We start from the raw sequence: 22,493 nt of genomic DNA on the forward strand, positions 1-22,493 counted from the left end.
GTCACGTGCTGGGCGGTACACCCCACCCTGATGTCATTCTGCCAGAACGCTCCCCCTGAATCTTACTATGAGGAGACAGAAAAGTCCAGATTCTGGGATGTTCCTCAAGACACCTGGACTCTTCAAAAGATTGTTATCCAAAAAATAAATAAAAAGAAGTAAATGTTAAGGGTGGGGATGCAGTTCTACGTTAAGGAAGTCTAGAGGGCTATAATAAAAATAGAATGCAATGATCTAGGCTTCAGTCCTGGGTTAAGAAAGGAAAACAACTATAAAAATTGTCTTAGGTACAAGTGGTGAAATTTGAACGTGGACTGATTGTTATAAAATAAACTTATTTCGTGTGAAGTTCTTAGGTGTGGTAATGGTATTGTGATTTATGTAGAAGAATGTCCTTTTACTGAGAAGACAAGTGTTGAAGTATTTAGGGGCAAAATGTCATGATACTTGCAAGTTCCTTTCAGATGGTTGAGAAAAACGTGTGTACAGAGAGGAAAAAAGCGGCTGTGCCAGTGTTTAGCAATTGGTGAATCAAGATGAAGGACTGCCAAGTGCTCACTGTACTCTTCTTCCAGCTTTTCTGTAGGTTTAAATTTTTCTAAATAAAAATGCAGGGTTGTGGGGAGGGGGGAATAATGTGCATTCGTCGTCAAAAGAAAAACAAAGCAAACAACGCAGGAAACTGCAGAGAGAAAGGTAAAAATTGCCCCAAATCCCCCTACCTCGAGATAACCACAGTTGACAGTTTTGGTGAACCTCCTTCCAGGTGTTGGTTCTCTGCTTATCGATCCATCTGTGCATTGATCCATTAATCCCTCTGTCTACTTAATGTCTTCTGTTTTTGTTACCCTCTCTTTCTTCCTGGATTTTTTGGTGGAAGAAAGACCATTTGTCCTTCAGGACGCTCCACATTGCGTCCCTGTGGTGCTGTTTACCTTGTCCCTGTCGCCCTGCAGTAGGTCTAGGCACTTGTTAGACATTGCTAGGGTTTTGTTTTTGTTTTGGCAAGAATATGTCAGAGGTGACATTCTGTCTTTCCTACTGCATGACAGCTGGTTATCTTACTTTTTTTTTTTTTTTTTTGCGGTACACGGGCCTCTCACTGATGTGGCCTCTCCCATTGCAGAGCACAGGGTCCGGACGCGCAGGCCCAGTGGCCATGGCTCACGGGCCCAGCCGCTCTGCGGCATGTGGGATCTTCCCGGACCGGGGCACGAACCCGTGTCCCCTGCATCGGCAGGCGGACTCTCAACCACTGCGCCACCAGGGAAGCCCTTACTTTTTAATTTTTAATTATGTTGAAACGTGGTCTCAGGGTCAGAATTATAAGGGCCCATTAAAGGAAGTCCAGCTTCCATCCTCATCCCCTCCCCCCATTCTCTTCCTTCCCGTGTAGTTCACTATTTTTTATAAGCTTTGGGGTTTTTCCCTCCATTACTTCTTTTTCAAATATGAGCAGATATATTTGCATTTCCCCCATTTCTTACACAAACGCATACTATTCACACTCAAAACATAGCCTAGATATTCTCCACATCAGTACATAGGAACCTCCATTCCTTTTGTAGCTGTGTAAAACGCCGTTCTATGGGGTAGGTATTGCCGTGTTTTATTCAACCCGTCTCCTGCTAGACATTGGGGTTATTAACAGACCTGCAATTATAAATAGTGCTGAACTCAGTGGTTTGTGACCACCTAGATGAATGGGATAGGGAGGGTGGGAGGGAGGGAGACGCAAGAGGGAAGAGATATGGGAACATATGTATATGTATAACTGATTCACTTTGTTATAAAGCAGAAACTAACACACCATTGTAAAGCAATTATACTCCAATAAAGATGTTAAAAAAATAAATGAATAAATAAATGAATAGCCTTGTGCACAGATGATTTTAAATTTTTGCCAGGGATGGATTGCTGGGAGATTGCTCAGGGTCAAGAAGGGAGATTGCTCAGGGTCAAAGGGCAAGTGCGTGTGTAATTTTGCTGGATATTTACCAAATTCCCCACCATAGGGGGTTGTATTATTTTGCATTCCCACTGCAGCATACGAGGGACACAGCATCTTTTTTGATAGTGGAGCCGCATACTGTAATATGGTCTTGGAAAAGTAAAGCAGACCTGGATTTCAGGGCTAGCTCTGCTTCTTAGCTGTGTGTCTGTTGTAGTTTCTCAGGACAGGGCCGAAAGTAAGCTCGTCACACGAGATGAATTGTGCCGAAGCACAGCAGTAGAGGGCTGCCGCTCGCTCAGGCAAAACAGCGCCGTCTGTCCTGCTGTGGTAGCCTTTATTAAAGCATTATCTAGGTTTACACTTTAAGACTTGTCTTCTTAACACTTCAGAAGTGCCAAAGCAGCAAGATATGCTTCTATTGATTATACAAGCAATAATTGGCTTTCGTGAGCACCTGCCGTGCTTCGTCCTTGAGCGCAAAAGCAGCACAGAGTTCCCACCATTATTCTGATTATACTGAACTAGCACAAGGGCATCTCCTTGCGTTCCCACCACTCTGATTATACTGAGGACACCTCATGGATCAGTGTCCAAAGCACTCAATGCTTCTTCGCAGGCCCCCGGTTTGCCAGGGGTGGGCGGGGCTCAAAGCAATCAGGACTGTTCACAACTCTGGCTTATTTGCATGCCCCTGGTTTGCCAGGGGGCGGGGGGGCTCAAAGCAATCAGGACTGTTTGCAGTTCTGGCTTATTCGCCAGCCCCCAGTTTGCTGGGGGGGGGTGCTCATGGGTCACGTCTCCTTTCCATGTCCTCAGTTATCCCACTACATGTGTCCCTGGACAAGTTACTTAATCTCTCTGAATCTTGGTTTCCTCTCTGTCAAATGGGAGTAATAGTTGTCTGAGGCGTTATTCTTATTTATTTATTTATTTATTTTTTGCGGTACGCGGGCCTCTCACTGTTGTGGCCTCTCCCGTCGCGGAGCACAGGCTCCGGACGCGCAGGCTCAGCGGCCATGGCTCACGGGCCCAGCCGCTCCACAGCACGTGGGATCTTCCCGGACCGGGGCACGAACCGGCGTCCCCTGTATCAGCAGGCGGACTCCCAACCACTGCGCCACCAGGGAAGCCCCTGAGGTGTTATTTTGACAATGAGTCAAGATAACGCAGATAAAATGCTCTCCACCCTCTCTGGTGTGTAGTGAGTGCCCAGGACCTGTTGGCTGGGGCTACTCTTGGTGTGACTTGTGCTTGAAGGTGAATGCCAGGTGTACCTTTATTGCCAAAGGCTGGAAGATTCCCATTTTCTAGTCTCTCTGCCAGAATGGCCAGAAACCAGAGAGCAGAGTCTTTGCTCTTGAGGTGGTGACCAGCGGAAAAGAAGAGAAAAAAAATCTCCATTGCTTTTATACTTTTTGTCTGTCTGGTTGATGACTGTCTGATAATGACTTAGTTCTCAGGCCTACATGCAGATGATGTTCTTCTAGCGAAGTGGGCTGTGGCCGCCTCACCTGCGGGTTCTATAGAACTAGCCTCTAAATTGGAATTTTACCCACAGGTGGACGTCAGTGGATTCCTGAAGGTGTGCACATTCCTGGGGGGTGAGCCCTCAGAGTTTGCATTAGATCATCGAATGGATCCATGACCCCAAACAGGTTGAGAAACTCTGTCCTAAGCCATATTCTTTTCTGTTTTGAAGGATGTTGCGGCTCGGGGCTTAGATCTCCCTCAAGTCACGTGGATTGTCCAGGTAATGTATTTAAGTTGTTAAGGTGCGAGCTTGAGGCCAGAATGTGTGATCATGAGTAGGTGCGTTGGCTTTAAGTAGAATAATTATTATCACCCTCTTGGGTGTTGCCCTGGTCAGCAGGCAGCAACCAGCCCGATCTGCACAATTCTCCTGGCATCTTTCCTTAACCCAGCCCACCTGACCACTGCAGCACAGCCTGCAGACTGTACAGCCGTGGGAGGGAGGGGCAGGCTCCCCTGCTCACAGACTAATGTGTGTCACACACAGAGTTTTCAGCAAGCTGAAAATAACAGAAATTACCTGGGCCCCTGGGAGGCCTCATCGTGTCCAGAAGGCAATGGCTCAGCTGTCCTGAGAGCTGTGTCCATGCACATTGACCTGCAGGGGGCAATTAAGGCCCTGACAGCATCTTACACATACCTCTAGCCTTAGATGCTTTGCCAGAGGGTAGAGGTGTTAGCGCTAGTCTAGTGGCTTTAGTTTTGGTTTTTCTTTTCCTTAGTCTGCAGAGTGGTATTTTTAAGCCCTTCTGTACGGGGGCCAGGGGACAGGGCCCTGTTTACGTGAGTCACGGTTTATTCACATTTTAGTGGAATTGCATGCCTGTCACTAGCTAGGAATCTCTGCTCACGGCACATGATGACTTTGCGACTAGAGGCATTGTGTCTTCTTTCCTGCTGTCCATGGAGCAAATTTGAAATAGGAAGGCGAGGATGATTTTAATGTGCAGGAGGCCAGGCACATATAATTGATCATTGAGAGCCTGCTTATAATTGTGGGTATTGATTAGTTTAATATGCCTGGCCTCCCATCATATTCTTGGCCCTCTGGTCTTTGATGCATGTAGCAGCAAAGAAGAAAAGGGCAGAATGAGTACAGGGACAATTGGTGTTGACGACGATGACGTTATTGCCATAGAGAGCGTCCGTTCTGCTGAGTTAGAGCGTTGGCCCTTTGCCGGGTCAGGAGCACTGTCCGTGGGAGCGGAGGCGTTTCCCTGCAGGAAGGGGAACGTGCCTCTCAACTGGCCTGCAGCTCTGCTCCGTTGGGACTGGGTGGCCTGCAGCGAGGCGGTGGAGACCTGAGTCTCTGTACCCTGTGCAGCGTCTTTCGTGGCCTCAGCCCCACTGCCCTGTCTACTGAGGAAGCAGGCCAAGGTCGTGCGGCCATCCTGCGCGAGTTTGCGCCCACCTGCCTGCATTCTCACCTTGCCCAGTCACCTCAGTGAAAAGATGCAAATAGGAAAATGAAGAGACCTGTGGAGAAGTGAAATTAAATAGGAGATACTGGGACGAGAAGACGTCTCGTTTATCTGAAACTTGGCCACTGTTCCTGTTGGCGTGTCGGAGCCTTGTTATTTCCAATGAAGCCAGGAGTTTCAGGGTTGAGTGACTTCTCCTTGTGATTGTGGTAGGGTAACCATAGCACCAGGATTTAATTCTTGGGATACCTGGAGGCAGGTGAGGGGTATTGCACTTCCAATTAATGGCAGTCCCTTGATCTGCGAATGCCTTCATTTTTGTTACCCTTTTTAGTACAACGCTCCGTCTTCACCTGCTGAATACATCCACCGGATTGGGAGAACCGCCCGGATTGGCTGCCATGGGAGCAGCCTGCTCATTTTGGCTCCTTCGGAGGCAGAATATGTCAACTCGTTGGCTTCTCACAAAATCAAGTGAGTCAGAAACACGGGGTTTCGGCTGATCTCACCTAATTAATTTTCTGTCGCCTCTTACAGTGGATGGGCCTTGTAAGCTGACGAGGAGCCATTAACCCTTGTGATCCCTAAGTGAGTCCCAGAATAGCCAGTGGCAAAGACTGAAACCCTTAACGCCATCAGCACATGACAGTTTTCATTGCGTTGCCATTCCAAGGCGTAGAGCGATCTGTTGCGCTCTCTCTTTCAGGTAGAGGTCTGTGTTGGCGTTGCTCCTGCTGCGAAATCAGTGTGCACCACCCGCCCAGCCAGCTTCTCAGAGATCTCTCTTAGTCACCATTTTTGTTTCTTGTAATTAATTAACGCTTAGGACCTTTAAAGTTGGAAAAATATAATGCTTTTGATTCTTTACACAACTCCCCCTCCCCCAGGAAAGGAAAACGAGGGAAGAAACCATGAGGGGCGGGTGAATTATGTCCCACGTGTTTGTGGCCAAGGCTGTCCAGCTGCTGTCTCGTGTGCACCCAGTCAGATGGCAGCCTCTCACACCCCCCAGCGTCAAGCCCCCAGTTCCAGCCCTGGGTCGGGGACTCCACAGGGCTCAGCAGCATGGAACCTTCGCCAGGGGCTTCCATCGAACCCTGATCTCCCCGAGGAAAGACAAAGAAAGCAAAGACAGACAGAGGACAGTGGCTCGAGCTGGCCAGGCGTGATTGTGATGAAAGCAGAGAGCATCCACCTGGCCACAGAAATGAGTTTGTTTAGTCATGTTTTCCATAAAATCTAAAGTAACAGGCTCTGAAAATGCGCTTCTAAAGGCATGCGGTTTTTCACACTGATCTACTTTCACGAATTTCTTCTGCTCAGAGAAAGCACAGCGATGCATAGAATGTTTTTGGAGGCACAGGAAGAGCTGTGTGATGCCCAAGGTGGTGGCACGGTACACGCCGGGCACAGGAGTGGCCCAGCTGCTCAGAAGCCACTCGGTGGCTTCCGCTGTCCCCAGTCAGACTTCAACACTCTCAAAACTCTTCCGAGATTGCTGGTGTGACCGTTCGTGGAAGGAAGCTTTCTCAGAAAATGTGCTTCACACCCCTCAGTGTCGGGGGAGGCGAGGACCCGCTCCCGATGAATTCAGGAGGGCAAAAATGAAGACGGTGTGGGTTTTCCTCTTACGTAATTCTCTCATCTTGATACAGCTTGTCAGTTGAAGGAGTGGTTTTTGTTTGTTTCGGGAAGACGTGCATTTCTTCTCTTGTGAGAGAAGATCTCATGTAGATGAGTCAGCGTTTCACCAGGAGCTCCATCTCCAGCTGGATTCTGAGTTCCTGGGGGCTGGAGGCCGCGTCAGACTTCTCACTGCGGCCCTTTCCGAGTCTAGGCGGCACCCGATCAGGCAGTTACACTCCAGAAATACAGGGGGGTCGAAATGAAAACCTGTCCCAGCGCCGTAGCTTTTTCCCTCTGTCCCAGCGATTCGTGTATGTGTGAAAGGTATTCTCAGAGGTGTGTTGTCCCACAAGAGGAGGGACTCACTGCACCTCGGCAGCCTCTCTCTGCCTCCATGGCTCCCTCCTCCTTCCGTTCTAGACCCACAAGTTCACGTTCTCCCATTCCTCCCCGTCAACAGCTCTCTCTGGTTGGCCTCCTGTCCTCGTTCACTGTGATGTGATCTCCTTGGAGAAACGGGTGCAGACAGTTCCGCAGTCAAAGGGTGATGGTGAGCACAGAGTTGTCAGCATAGATGCCTCCGCCTCTCTCCCTCTCATCATTGTTCTCGAATAAATGCCTTCCAGTTGATTGCTATGGAAGGTTCAAATGTAAGCCTGAAATTGAAAAAGGGAAAATAATAATTAGCACCAACATGAATCATTGGTGAGCTGGGTATATTTTAAAGGTATAAAAAGGACAGCCCTTGGGACTTCCCTGGTGGCATAGTGGTTAAGAATCCGCCTGCCAATGCAGGGGACACAGGTTTGAGCCCTGGGCCGGGAAGATCCCACATGCTGCGGAGCAACTAAGCCCATGTATCACAACTACTGAGCCTGCGCTCTAGAGCCCGCGAGCCACAATGACTGAGCCCGTGCGCCGCAACTACTGAGCCCGTGCGCCTAGAGCCTTTGCTCCGCAACAAGAGAAGCCACCGCAGCGAGAAGCCCGCGCACCACAATGAAGAGTAGCCCCCACTCACCGCAACTAGAGAAAGCCTGTGTGCAGCAGCGAAGACCCAATGCAGCCAAAAATAAACAAATTTATTTATTTATTAAAAAAAAAAGACAGTCCTCCCTTTTGATGATCTTTTCTGGAAAAAGAGCCCGCAGCATTCATGGGAAATTCAGCATAAGGTTCACAGTCAGGAGAGAACTCAGTGATGCCAGAGACTTGGGGAGGAAGTTCAGAAGGATGAAGACTGGGAAATACCGCAAGGAAGAGATTTGGGTCTTACGTGCTGTAAGAATGTCCTTACAGGGGGTGTAAGAACATTCAGTTAAGGGGCAGAGAGTTCTGTAGGAGTCCAGCCTCACTGGTTTCTGCCCTGAAAATTCACCTATTGAAGTGCCTGGTCCTGAACCACTGGCTGCTTCACCGGCGAGACGTAGTCAACCCGAGTGATGATCAGATCTGTCGCTGCGATACTGCCGTGCGTTACACATGCTGATTTCTGTTGGAGGAAGGGCTGTATGTTGGGGATCTATATAGAAACTGTTTCTTTGACTTAATAACAAAAACTAAATCTAATAAGAACTAATTAAAAAGCATGCCATGGAAAGAGGCAGACTTGAAGATTCTTGGAATACAAAAGATACACGTCTAAATATCAAAAACAGGAGGAAGACGTGTGTGCCTGTTTGGTGCCTAAGAACCTGAGAGCCCGGCGGCGGGCTGCTGGGACGGCTGATGAATTACAGAGAAGATCAGGAAGGCAGGCGGAGGCTCTCAGCAGCAAGGGCCGTCGCAGGAAATCGCCGCCCGCCCCCAAACCCCCAGCGCGTGGAGCTCGCCCTGACAGTTTCATTGAGCAGGGCTAGAGACAGGTGCCCCGGGCCGCTTCGCCTCTGTCTGAATGCCCAGAACTTTGTCTCTGCAGCCTTCCGACTTCTTGGTGTTTGCCGGCTTCTTCACTTTTTCCCACTTCTCCTTTAAACATGTTTCTAATGAAAGTCATCATTGGTTTATTAAAATGTAAATGCTTCCTCGAAATGTGTTATTTCTTAGATCAGGCATAAGTTAGTTCCTTGAATCTATTTAGCTGTCTCTCTTCATAGTGAGGTGGGATGATTCAGGTGTGTTGATAGAACCATACATAAGAGAGTAGATGTGCTTTGTTCCTCGGAAGCAGTGATTTCTTAGACTCGGAGGAAAAGGCCCTTTTCAACTGTAAATCGCTCCAGTTCAGTCCCATCTCCTGTTCACTTAGGGTAGATGGTCCCCCAACATTGTCATACGGACACATACAGCCTACGAGCCTGCCCTGGCTGAAGGTCAACATTTGAGGAAACTGTGCCTTTCTGTGGCATATTTAGTTCTTTGTATCCCTGGCTGCAAATGCCATTATACCTGTTTTCTTTCTCCCCACTTCAGGATCTGACCCCAAGTTCTTATGTTGCTTTTACTTTTGTATTTCTTTTTTTTTCCTCAAGAAAAGAAGTGATGAATAGAGGCAGGTCAGCTAGAAAAAGGAGAAGGCAGGGCTGGGCTCTGATTCTTACCTTCCTTCAGCTTTCCAGGCATAAATGAGATGCAAATTCAGTAGCCGTAACATTTCTCTCCCATATGAAAAACAGATTTTCCAGGAAGCCGCGAACGTTCCCCCCCCCCCCCCCCCCCCCCCCCGCCCAACTCCTACACTCTTGGTATGTACTCTGCATTCTCTGGTCGACTCTGTAAAAATATTTTCTGAATCCACGTGGCTGTGAGCTGGCAGTGAAGAAAGAACGGTGAGGGCTGGGGGCTGGGGGTGTACGGGGAAGCAGTGACACAGCTCAGGCAGATCATGTCACAGACATGACATGTTCATTCATAGCTTTGTCAGAGTCACCTTTGGGGGAAAGTCACCTTTGTCTTCTCCCACAGAAGAGGCTGCCATTCATGTTTTAATTTGCTGTTACATTTAGGAAAAAAAAAAACAAAACCCAACAACATACAAGAAAATCATTTATCTTTTTATGATCTGTTTTTCTCCCCCAGAGCTCCTCCTTCCCCCTTCCTCTCTCCCTGGGGAGTGTGTTTCCCTCCTCGCCTCTAACACAGGACTCTGCCGCGTGCCCTTCCTGGGGCGAAGGCTGGGGCCTTCCAGAGCCGTGGGGGACGGTGGGCTGGCCAGACTCCCCTGCCAGGCAGCTTGGAGTGTCTTATTCTGGCTGCTGACGGCTTCTGTTCACAAGGGAAGCCTGAGTTCTGGTTTCGGCCGTTCGCATGTGACTCTAGATCATTTGGTCCTCACCCCTGAATAATTAAGAGACTGGAGCAGCAAAGATCCCTCAGTGTAGATTAGGAGAGAGTTCTGGTGCCAAGATGGGCAATGGGCATTGGCCGCCTGTTTACCTTCACTCAGGTGTTTGGTTAAGCCCCACAGTTAAGGGTCTTCAGCCACCTCCTTCCTTTAAGTATGAAACTAAAGGGACTGTCGGAAATGTTTCTTTAGTTCGTCTTCTCAAGGCACGGTCATCTGTCTAGGAGCAGGCCTATTTATTTAGTGTTCCAGATTTACTAAGAAATAATGACATGATCCCTATAGAGGAAATTCTAAATAAATGTATAAATAAATGTATAAATTCTAAATAAATGTAAATGTATCAGGCAGGAAGGAAATTGTTGGGAATATTACCCTGTCTGTCCCTTTAATATCATGGAGGGCCCCTTCCTTCCAAATTCCTAAAGGTTTGGGAAAACATTCCCTTTCCCTGACCAAGTGTTGCTTCTCCTTTATATCGAATTAGCCTGATGAGAGGCCAGTTTTATGCATCAAGATTCCAAATGTTTTTGAAAGAACCGAAGGTTTACCTCGATGTGCCCTTCCTTTTACAGTGTTTCTGAGATAAAGATGGAAGATATTTTGTCTGTTCTGACACGGGATGATTGTTTTAAAGGGAGACGATGGGGAAGCCAGGTGAGTTTTATTATGTATCGCGCTTGCTGCTAACAGACGTGACGCATTTCCTGATTTGGGGAAGCAGTGATTCTGAGTATGGGGCAGTTACTGCCTCTGTCAAGTAAAACGTGTATTTTAAGGACCATGAACATTAGGTGAGGCCTCATCTTGATCGTGTTTTTTCTGTCTTTGCTCCTGGACATGTTTGCTGGGCTCATCCAGTTAATGGGCTCCAGTCCATCCTGCGTGTCTGCCAGGCGGCAGCGAGCTCCCCAGAAAGGAGGTCTCATCCCAGGCCAGAATGAGTCTGGAGGCAGCGTTACATACTCAGCCCTGGTGCTTCCCCTCCAGATCGTCAACAAGGACACCTGGCTAGACCCGTCCACCCAGGAAAGCATGGAAAAAATAAATAGCTCGGAATCTCCATTCGGACACACTTAGTTCATCCATTTTTTAACGTTCGCTATACACAGAGGAAGAGTGACGTTGAGATGATTAAGAAGAAAAATTTTTATTATCCGCGCAGTTCCACATGGAGATCCTGAGCAGTTGCAGACAGCCCGGGATCCTTTCCTGCTCCTTTTCCGAGACTTCCCCCCTGCGCGGAATCACTGCCCCGCCTCCGCCCCCACTCTACCGCGTTACTCATTGTATCACATGTACTTGTCAGTGTGTGTGTAGTGATGTTGCTGGGCGTAATTTCGTCCATGAAATTTTAATTATTTGGATATTTTTCTCTTCTGATGCCTGAGGATAGACTGGAAAGTCAGAGCCAAATAGACCGAGTTTAAGAGTTTCTTCTGTGCATCAGGACGTGTCTTTATGTGGATCAATATTCTCCCTGAGGCAGGGACTCCATCTGGCTGACCCCGACTTAAGTTCTGTTCCGGAGAGTACCTCCGGAAATGCAGCTAAGCAAAGGGGAGGAAATAACCAAGTGTCCGTTACCGCAGCGTGTGTTCCAGACGGGACTGTGCTGAGCTCTTCACACGCCTGGTCCCGTTCCATCCTCTCAGCAGCCCTATGAGGCAGATGTTACTGTCCCACTTTATAGATGAGGAAACCGAGGCTTAGCGAGCTGAAGGAACATTCACGAGGGCACAATAATCATTGATTCTCCTGGTGTGAAAGCAGGCATCTAACTTCAAAGCACCTGTGCTTCACCATGTGCCAATAAGCCTCTGTTAGTATTAGTTAAGCCAGGAAATTGGAACTAAAGTGCTTGTTAAGTTGGGTAACGTTAGCCATTTTCATAAAGGTGAAATTTGGTCAGTAAATGGTACCACAGCAAAGATCCCCGTGAGCAAGAAAGTGATTAAGGACTCAATTGATCAACACGTTATTTTAAGTGATATTTCTTTATAGAACAACCAGGGCACACGAGACTTTGGACCATCCCATATTATCGATAGTCTGTTGTCAAGGGAACTGACCAGAAATGAGACACTCATTGGTCTTGGTACACTTCTCTGTTCTTTGGAAACTACTGCAAATTCTAGTTGGCGGGGGGGGGGGGGGGGGGGGGCGGGTGGAAAGGTGGGGTGGGGAGCAGTTGTTTTCTGGGTTTTTTGTTTTTGTTTTTCTGGGGTTTTTTCCAAATGTTCCCACAGCTATTTAATTATAGCCCCGGGACAGCTACGTGGATAAGCAGGGGTACCTGGGGAGCCGTCTGAGGCGGCATGCAGCAGCAGAGTGGCCAGGAGCATGGCCTTAGGGCCCAGTTCCTCATCTCACCAGCTGTGTGGCTTTGGGCCAGTACTGGACCTTCCTAAGGTTCATGAGTACATCTCTTTATGTGTACAACTGAAATAATATTAGTGTTCTCAGAAGGAGATTGGAGGGCTGAGTAGGAAATAACCTGAAAGTCCCAACACAGGTACCAAAGGATATTCATTATTATTACTATTATTATTATTATTTTGTTACATCAGTTAGTAGCAGATGTGGAATTAAAGTCCAGACTCGTTGACATGAAGCCCAGCGCCTTTTTTTTGCTGTTTCACAGTAAGTGGAAAATTGGCATCTGCCTGCTCTCCAGAAATAAGAGCAAGCCACAAAATTACAAAATGAGATGGTAAAGGTTTGAATAATCTAGCCTTACACTGTTTCCAGGACCGGCTTTGGTGTCAGTATTTACCCCCTGAACACAGCCCAGTTCTCTCCCGGGCACCGATGGTCGTGTGCCCCTGCGCGTCTCTGGGGAAGCTGTGGACGGGTGCAGGGCCCCTCCGGCAGGACGCTCCCCCAGAGCAAGAGAACGTTCCCTCTGCTCTTTTGGGGAACAAGCCACAGCCATTCTGTTAACATCCGCCCTTCTGTGGCCTGGCAGCCCCAGTTCCTCTCCTTAAGCCTTTTCTGTGGCCTGAGGCCAGCCTTGAAGACTGGCTGGGGCTTGCGGAGCCTTCATAAGATTGTGGGTGAGAGCTGGGGCCCAGAGTCGGACAGACTTGGGTTCGAGTCCTTGCTTTATAGCCAGTCGTTCTGCAGCCTTGAGCAGACTCTCTCCTCCTCCCCAGCCTCAGTTTCCCCATCTGTAGAATGAGGACAGCACGAGTACCCATCCTGGAGGGTTGCTGTGAGGTTTAAGTAAAACGAGCCCAGCGTGCTCTGCACACTCGGGGCCGTGTGAGTTCACCACAACCCTGAATTGCTGCTCAGATGGACAGGATGTTTTGATATTTTTAAGGTCTGGTGGTCTTTGGTTTTAAAAAGAAAATGTGCTAATCAAGGTTGGGCTTTCACTGACACCAAAATAACTGGTTAACTTAGAAAACTCAAGTAATCATGCCAGGTTCTAGATGACACATCCATAAACACCACTTGTTTGACCAAATTTAACTTTAAGTCAGAGGACAAAGAAAAATGAAACTAAATTGACTTCATTACTAATTATCTCATAGATAAACAGCCTGCAGGAGTATATTACGTGCGTGCCTCATGTGAACAGTAAAGAGAATAAAGTAAATGCTGGTACAACTTTTAATTCTGGGGTTTTTTTACAGCTTTTTTTTTCTTTTTTTAAAAATTTATTTATTTTTGGCTGCGTTGCGTCTTTGTTGCTGCACACGGGCTTTCTCTAGTTGCGACAAGCGGGGCTACTCTTCATTGCAGTATGCAGGCTTCTCATTGCGGTGGCTTCTCTTATTGTGGAGCACGGGCTCTAGGTGCGCGAGCTTCAGTAGTTGTGGCACATGGGCTCATTAGTTATGGCTTGCGGGTTCTAGAGCGCAGGCTCAGTAGTTGTGGCACATGGGCTTAGTTACTCCGTGGCATGTGGGGTATACCTGGACCAGGGCTCGAACCTGTGTCCTCTGCATTGGCAGGCGGATTCTTAACCACTGTGCCACCACGGAAGCCCTTAATTCTGTTTTTTTTTTTTTAGTTTTGGCTGCGTTGGGTCTTTGTTGCTACAGGCGGGCTTTCTCTAGTTGCGGTGAGCAGGGGCTACTCTTCGTTGCGGTGCGCGGGCTTCTCATTGCGGTGGCTTCTCGTTGCGGAGCGCGGGCTCTAGGCGTGTGGGCTTCAGTAGTTGTGACACGTGGGCTCAGTAGTTGTGGCTCGTGGGCTCTAGAGCGCAGGCTCAGTAGCTGTGGCGCACGGGCTTAGTTGCTCTGCGGCATGTGGGATCTTCCCGGACCAGGGCTTGAACCCGTGTCCCCCACATTGGCAGGCGGGTTCTTAACCACTGCGCCACCAGAGAAGTCCCTTAATTCTGTTTTAAATACAGTACGTCTTAATTGGTATCCTCACTGTGGGCAGTTCTCTCTGGTACACAGGCCGGTGCCGGACAGATGAATGTGGGCTCAGTAGCTGGGCCTTGTACACACCGAGCCAGACGCCTCATCATAATGCCCGTCTTCACCCAGCTTGGTTGAAGGCCATTGTAAGTGTCCTTTGGCATGTACATTTTGGGGCTTCTGTGAACAGAACGCAAGCGAGTGAAGCATCTGTAAAATGTATATTTCATATTTAGGTATATAAAATATATATAGCTACGTCTGGGTGCACGAATGTTCAGCCACCTACAAAGAGAATAAATTTGATCTTTCAACTTGACTGGGAAGCGCTCAGAAGGTTCTAGGGACCGTGGGGGTAAAACTCAGCTTGGCAATAAAATGATTAAAACAAAATCCTTCCATTTAGTTTAAAAATGCCTTAGAAGTTGGCGATTTCAAGACACATGCTTCAAATAACCACCCCCCGCCACCCCGCCCAACTGCTACCACCTAAAACTGTACAACAAAAATAACCCAGCCCAGCTGTTAGACTCATCTGTTGCCTCTTGATAGGCATGAGTTTTCATCTTCACAGCATAAACACAAACCCAAACGTGTTTTTCCTAAAAGTTTTTTTGTCCTGTGAAATACGCCTGCAAACTCATCCTAACAAAAAGCTCACTGGCGTGGTGAGAGACTCAGATAAGATCACAAGCCCCTAGCCTGGTTTTTGTGGGTTGTCTCTCCTCTCCGAGATCAGTGGGGTCTTTACAGAGAAAGGGTATTGAGTGCGTCTAGACCTTTGGAGATGTTATTTTTCTAGACGACCCACAGTCCGCTACTTGCAAGTTGCTTCATGGAGCAGGACTAAGCCTGCGTCTTTGAGGGCGGGAGAGTTCCCCCCCCCCCCCGCCGCCCCGGTGCTGCGGGGTGTGCCCTCCGGGCTCTGACCCCCCTCTCGTTATGGGAGCATTCACCTGTCTGGGGCTGAGCCAGCACTGCGTGACTCTGCTCCCTGTGTCTTCAGTTTAAATTCAGACTGTCCTCCCAAGAAGACAGCTGAAAAATACTCATTCTCAAGAGGGGCAATTTTAAAATAAAGTATTTCTGGAAGTGGCGGGGTAAGACCTTCTTTCTCCTACGTATATTATGTTTTCTGCCATTAACTTTTTCTTATATTCTACTAAAGTGACCTCATCATTTCAAACACGTGAACCTAGTTTTATCGCGATTTTTCTACATATTTCACTAGTATGCACACTCACATTATATGTATGTGTATGTGTAATTTTTTTTTTGGGGGGTTGGGAAGAAAAGATACCTCATTTTGAAACCTAAAGGGGGAAATAAGAAAAGCCCTTTGTAATATATTGCCATATTATCACTAAATCCCCTGACAGTTGTGACACAGAAGCAAGTCACCTGTCACTTAAGCTTGAGGTCTCTTTAATTTTCTCCTGGAATTCGCACCAGGCTGTCTTTAATTTGAGGCCTTTATTGGAATTCTGAAACCTCTCTGCCTCCCTGGCTCTCAGATCTATTCTGAGAGCTGTTACAGAATGTATACAATAACCAACAGAGGGATTCGAGAGGGCTGCAGCTCTGTTTATTTAACACTCTAGAGGGATTTTTGTGCTTATTCGGTCCTGGCTGCCCAGCTTTCAATATCGCTTTGACAACCATTCTGCCCTTCTCATTAATTTTAAACAGTTAAAACACAGGAAAAAGAGGAAAAAGTTTTCATTATTAAAGTGCTTTACTTTTTAATAACAGAGGATTCTGTCCGCCAGGGGAAAGGGCATCCTTGCTAATTTCACATTCATATTAAAAAAAAAAAAAAAAAAAACGCAAGGAAGGTGACAGTTTCGCTGCTGAGGCGGCTTAACGAAAAGAGGGCAGCAAAAAAAAGTTTGCGTTTCACATCAGTTAAGAGGGTAAAAAAAAACCTTGTTAATGACAACAGCAAATGTCCACTTTCGTAACACAGCTCCCGAGTGACTTTTTCTCTTGACATTTGAGTGGATAAAACCCTTAGGGGGACCATGTACCGTGAAATCAGATAGACTGTCATCAACCAAACAGGTAGCAGGAATGATTTGACTAAACTGAAAACATTTTCAGGTTGTGAAGTCTCTATTAACACAGAGACGAATGTCTCTCGGAAGAGGGAGACTTTTCCTTCTCCTCCCTTTATTCTTTCTGCGGCAGCTTTACATGTGAAAAAGACCCGGGTGACGGGGTTAGGGTCGGTCAGCCAGACCCAGGGGCTCGCACCCTGTCCTCTACAGGAGTTAAAAGCAGCATGAGCTGGGTCTCACGCTGGTGAGACCCACACTGGGGGGTGAGTGTGGGTAGAGCTTAATAGGCACCATCCAAAGAATCAACATCTCTGGGGAGGCACGCTAGCCAGATCGGGTTCTTTTGGATCTTGGTTTCGCGTTCAACAGAAAACATTCGTGTTAAGATGCAGGAAACAAAAGCCACTTGTCTTTAGGGGGATATAAAGAAAGGAAATCTTTTCTCTGGGGTTGCTAAAGGCTGAAAAGAAAAGAAGTTTCTATTTTCCTAATATTTTCCATCTGTAAGGTCTTTGATGCAGACAGATGTGAGTTCTTACAGAGGGACTGTTGGCTGCAACGATCCGTGCCATCGTCTTGAATGTGGTTTGCTGGAGCAGCCCACTCCTCAGTGGGTTCCTGGGAACTCAGCACAGAGGTCTGGGCTGAAAGAGTGAATCTGAAACAGAGTCTGAACCTCCTAGGAAAGAGGAAGCATATGCTCTACGATTCAAGGACAGACTCACCTGTGGTCAGGTGACTGTGGGATGCTCTTAGACAGGAACGGGCAGGCTTCCACCAATGAGTATAAGGCAGGGGAGGAGACTGAAGGCCTAAGCGGGCCATACAAGACGCCTTTAAAAACTGCTTGTGTCCAGTGATGTTGTAAAGGCCGGAATTGGACTTGGAAAATTCCAAAGTGTCTCCAGTAGACTTTGATTTTGAACATGAGTCATAAGAGGCCAGGAAGGAAAGTAAATAAGTAAATAAAGAAGAGACGTGATCTGCTCCCTCACCAAGCCACCCACCCTCATCTTCACTTGACTTTAGCATCTTCATCGCTCCCTTTTTTTCCCTAGTAATATTGAAAGGATTACCCTTGTTGGCCCCTCTGTGGTTACTGTGTGATTTTACTGTTATTAAATCTGTTATAAACTGCTTCATTATTCCTGACTCTGACTGTCTCTCCTTTAATCCTTCCGTCACCCTCCCAGAAACGCCGCTCCGTTGGCCGCCAGGAAATCCGAGAGCGAGCCACGGTCTTGCAGACGGTGTTTGAAGATTACGTGCACTCCAGCGAGAGGACGGTCTCCGGGGCCAAGAAAGGTTGGTCGATTTCTTAGGTGATTGTGGATGGATAACCCTGCAGGGCATCGTCCCCACCTCCACCCGCACGCCCCCCAGACAGGTTGAGAGGCCAACCGGGCATCTTTGCTCACCAGCAGAAGCCTTCAATCTCCCTAATTCTGCAGGGTTTGGAAGCAGGCACGGAAGGCTTTAGAGTGATATTAAATGTTAATTTCATCCTTCCCCGTGTTTTGCACAAATGAGGCTTTATCTTGGCTTACGTCAGGACTAGAGCTTTGACCTAGCAACTTGGATCTCCGGGATCCATTTTTCTCTTTCTTAGAAAACCAGATAGAAGAGATATGACATGTCAGCAGGAATAGTTGTAGAGATGGAAATTAGAGATGAAGGCAAGGGCTGGAATCATTAGACCAAAGCAGTTCCTATTTGAAAGTACAAAGGAAAATGAGAAGAACAGTGCTGAGGAAGGACCGTAGGCCATGAACCCGGTTCCTGGGAAATTTACAAAAGAGTTAGGTACTAATTTAATATTCAGTGCCTTTATAGGATAAGTTGGCCCCTGGGATCACCAAGCATTAAGGGTGGACTCAACAGTTCCCTTTGAGTGCGGAACAGAGCACGGGAGAAGGGAGCTTAGAACAGCTGCGTGTCCTTCATGCTGGAACGTGTGTGTCTTGGCTAGTGACTTACCCCCACGTTGGGGGATCCAGAGTTCTTTTCGAACTACTATTTTGAGAAGAATGCCAGGCTGGCTTACCAATAGATAAACACTATAGAATCCTTTCTTCTTTTTATGAATTGAATCTTTAAAAAAAAACACGAAACAGCTTTCCTTTAACAAATATTTATTGAATTGGGCGCCGTTCCAGGTGCTTGGGGTACACCAGGGGTCAGAACAGACAAAAACTGTCACCTTTAGAACATTCTAGTGGGGGAGCAGAAGATGAACGTAATAAACACAATTAGTAAATTCCATATAAATTAGATAGTCTAGGGAAAGGTGATGAGAACGATGGAGAGAACAGAGCAAGTGAGGGAGATGAAGGGGTGAGGGCAGAGTGAGTCCTGTCCTGAGGGTCGATGCTTGAGCAGAAACCTCACGAGGGGCCGCCCCATGGCTCCGACAGAGGGCGTCCAGGCAGGTTGGGGCGTGGGGGTCAGAGTGCACGGGAACTCCTGGACAGCAGTGTGGCTGGAAGGAGGGGAGGGGTGGCAGAGGAAGGGCGTGGAGGCCATCCAGGGGACCCGGTTACCGCGAGTGGAAGGGGAACCATTGGAGGGCTTGGGGCAGAGATGTGGTCTGACAGGTCTGAAAAGGTCACTTGCTGCTGAGTGAGAACAAACTGCGGGCACGGGTGAAGGCTGGGAGACTGGCTACCGGGTGGTTACGGTCATCTGGAAATAGATGACGGAACTAAGTTAGCAAGTATTTGCAAGTGCCTGTTACATACCTTAGCACATCATAAAGGCAGTCCTTAGTTAGGCAGTCCTTAATCAGAACCACCCGAGATGAGAGATGACGTCCCAGTAGTTGCCCCATAACTGCTGATAAAAATCAGTGCGTATTCCCGTCTGGTTTCTGCTAATACCCTGTCCTAGCGTTTCCCTAAAGTGAATTCAGCAACTCCTAAGGCTCCTCCTGAGAACCTGCCTTTAAAGATGTACTGGAACATTCTGTCAGGAGGAATAGAACGTTCATCTCAGTGGAACTTTAGAGTTTGGTCATTTGTGGAAAGTTAGGCAACGTCAGCTTTCTGTACGATGCACAATCAAGTGTTTGCAGCAGGATTTCAGGGTTAATAGCAGAGTTGCAGTGAAGGGGAAGAACACCATCGTTATGACGTCAGTGTCAGAGGTCATCTGGGTATTCTAGCGAGCCTGCAACGATTTCAGTGTGACTGGGTCCTCAGAGTAAAACTTACAGTCAGTAGTCCTTAGAGAATGCGGTTTTGTGTTTTCTCTCGTTATCGTTACCATTGAACTTTATACCAAGAAACAGAGTTACTTGCCTTCTTTTTAAAGGATGTTGGAGTGGGGCCAGTCCCCAATGTTTATGTACCAAGGAGGAAATAAATGTATCGTCTTTTAAGGAAACTGCCCATAGAAGATCTCGGTCACCCCACAGCAGACATTAGGTTCTCCCCTATTCTTCTCTCTCCTCTTACTTAGGATTGAGTTCTGGAGGTTTGGGGGAAATATACACATAACTGCCACACCCCAGGAGTTGATAGTGTCTTTTGCATTTCAATCTGCATATGCAAATTCCCCACTACTGACTTGCTTCCCTTTTATGCCATTTCAGAACCCACCTCATGAATAATTAACAAAGCAGCTGGGTTTTGCCTTCACGGCAGAAACCTAGTTGGAAACTGGGCCAAGTATGCATTTGTTTTCCTTTTGCATTTTCTGACCCAGTCGTTGCTAATGACCTGAACTTTATCGTGGTCAGTTTCCAGAAGCAGTTACCCCTTTCTCCCCTCATGTCTTGCATCTTGTAGCTAGAGCTGCAGGTGGTAAAAATTGTGGTAACCTAAGTTTGAATTCCAGGGTCCTGAACGAAAATTTCAGAAAGCGAAGTCCTTTACCTGCACAGCGCCACTTCCCCTGCGGTTCGAGCCGCTCTTCCCTGAAGAGCAAGGGCTGCACGTGTAGGGGTTGTGCCTGGCTCTGAAGGGATGCTTCTCGAGGTCAAGAAAATGCAAACTACTGAAATCATCCCTCTCCCCTCAGTGTGATCGGAGGGAGGTTGGCTCCTTGGCCAAATGCTTTGTCTTTAGGAGAATTAGAGGGGCAAGCAAGCAGCCTCCTTTCGCCCTTTCTTTGGGTGGTCGTCACTGTTGATGTGCCGGGTAGGAACATGCAACGCGCCTTCTCTGTACAGACGCGTGCTCTTCTCGGGCGGGGGTGGGGTCGGGAGGGGCGAGGATGAGCTGCACCTTCCAGGCTGCAGTTCTGCTCCTTTCTGCCTCCTTGACCCAAAGCCTCATCTGCACGATGCCGCTGTTCCTGATCAGATGTCCGAGAGTACATTTGGTTTTATTGCTCAAAAGGACGAAATGTCCTTGGAAGGTATTTTGAAATCGATTTCCCCTAATTCTGTCATCCTCTGGCTCTGAAATGGGACTTGGTGGCGTGCCACTGCCTGCTCTGATTGGCTAGAGCATCATCCGTCTTCCCAAATAAACGTCTCCTTTCAGGACTTCTCGCCTTCCCGCTCGCCTCGGGCCCACAGCCGTCTTCCTTCCACACGTTCCTGGTGCTGCCAGCAGGGCCACTTCCTGCCCCTTGGAAGGTCCTACAGACAGCTGCGCTCCATCTGAGGTTCCTGCTTCTCTGAATTAGCCAAACCTGGGAGTGTGTGCATGTATGTGAGGACGACCAACTGTCGCTGTCCCCAGCGAGACAGGAGCCTTGAGGACGAGGAGGCTTAGTGCAAACAGGCAGTGAGAGATGCTGCCTGACCAGTTGTCGAGGGAGAGAACCCTTCTGCCATTTCTTGGCAAACTCACTATCCCCGTAAAGCTGTTCGTTGAGCACCTAGCTCTCCCAGGACAGAGGCTCTCCAGCCTCAGCTCTCAGGATTGGTGCAGAGAAGAGGAATCCTCTGATCTGCCAGTCTGCTCAAGCACAAGAGTGAGGTGCGTGAGGAGGCCTGGGCCAGTATCGGGGTAAACGAGGCTTTAGAGGGGCAGACTCTGCTTTGGCGTGGCGTGGTTCCAGTCTGCTCTTTCTGTCTAGAGTAAACGTTGGGGGTTGGGAAAGAGAGGGAGGTGGAGAAGAGGCTGGCGTCTCCAGGGTCATGATAGTTGTAGAGCTTTCGCCTCTGAGGACTTGAATATGTGTCAGAACTCTCCAAACAGCACGGGCCATTTGAAATGTTAAAGATTTTCCTTGAAAAACCTCGTCCCCAGTTATTAAAAAGGGGAGTAAGCACAGATTTAAGCGAGGGGTACAGTGGGGTTGCCTTGGTTATTATTTCTCATCGATTGGGAAAAGGAGTTCACTTTGCTCGGTAAATAGAGCTTTGATGGGTTCCCAGGATCCTTCCAGGAGCTGATCTGCTAAAATGACACTTTTTATTACTGTTCATAAACGCCAGTCTCCAGGTGCTGCTGGGATATTACGTTTAAGCTGTGGGCAAACTTGCCAGTCCAGTGGCTCAACAAGCGAGGGCGAGAGACGCTGGTGTTTAGTGCCTGGTTCCATCAGAAGCAGGGCGGGGCGGGGCTCCGGGGGAAGTAAAGTCAGTGGGGGTGGGGAGCAGTCCCAAGAGTCCCCCCCGTCCTGTTGGAGTGAGAACAGGGCAGACACTGGACCGTCACTGTTATCCAGAGACATTTAAGGGGAACAAGGTATAGGAAAATGATTCCTCAAAGGGGTGCCCGGGGACTTCCCTGGCGGTCCAGTGGTTAAGACTCTGCGCTTCCAGTGCAGGCGTGCGGGTTCGATCCCTGCTCGTGAACTAAGATCCCACATGCCGCGTGGCGTGGCCCAAAAATTAATTAAATAAATAAATATAAAAATAAATTTTTTAAAAAAGGAGTGCCCAATTAAGGGGTAGCCAGAGTGCCACCCTCCTGGGAACTGCCTCTGACCAGTGCCAGGTTGAGAACAGGGGCCTCTTTCTTAACTTTAAAATAGGACTGAAACTTTCACGATAGACTGTCTGATGAACAGCTCTAAACCGTCCTCAACAGATGAACTGGTCTGTGGGCTATTTTAGAAATTCAGTAATTTTCTTTCTCTTTACAATTCTGTTTTTTTTTCCTGTTTTTACACATTCTTTGAAAGGGTAAGAAACCCCGTATCGATCGATTCTGGATGCGTTCGCACGAATTCGGTTTTAAAATCCCATGAGTATATGGAAAACTGGTGTCAGTGATTCCTCCAGATGGGCAGCTAGAGGTGGCACTCCGGGCAGAGACAGTGTTTACAGTAGCGATAATGTATAGTAATAAT

General features: G+C 47.9%; 1 protein-coding gene across 1 annotated transcript in view; it reads left to right on the forward strand.

Annotated features, from left to right (window-relative positions):
* Positions 1 to 22,493, forward strand: part of DDX31 (DEAD-box helicase 31) — a 74,032-nt gene that overhangs the window by 33,407 nt on the left and 18,132 nt on the right. The window contains 4 exon segments of the mRNA XM_067742859.1: positions 3,654 to 3,704; positions 5,240 to 5,379; positions 10,390 to 10,471; positions 17,441 to 17,552. Coding sequence (XP_067598960.1) covers positions 3,654 to 3,704; positions 5,240 to 5,379; positions 10,390 to 10,471; positions 17,441 to 17,552 — 385 coding nt within the window.

Source organism: Pseudorca crassidens, chromosome 7 (genome assembly GCF_039906515.1).
Source record: "Pseudorca crassidens isolate mPseCra1 chromosome 7, mPseCra1.hap1, whole genome shotgun sequence".
Lineage (NCBI taxonomy): Eukaryota > Metazoa > Chordata > Mammalia > Artiodactyla > Delphinidae > Pseudorca > Pseudorca crassidens.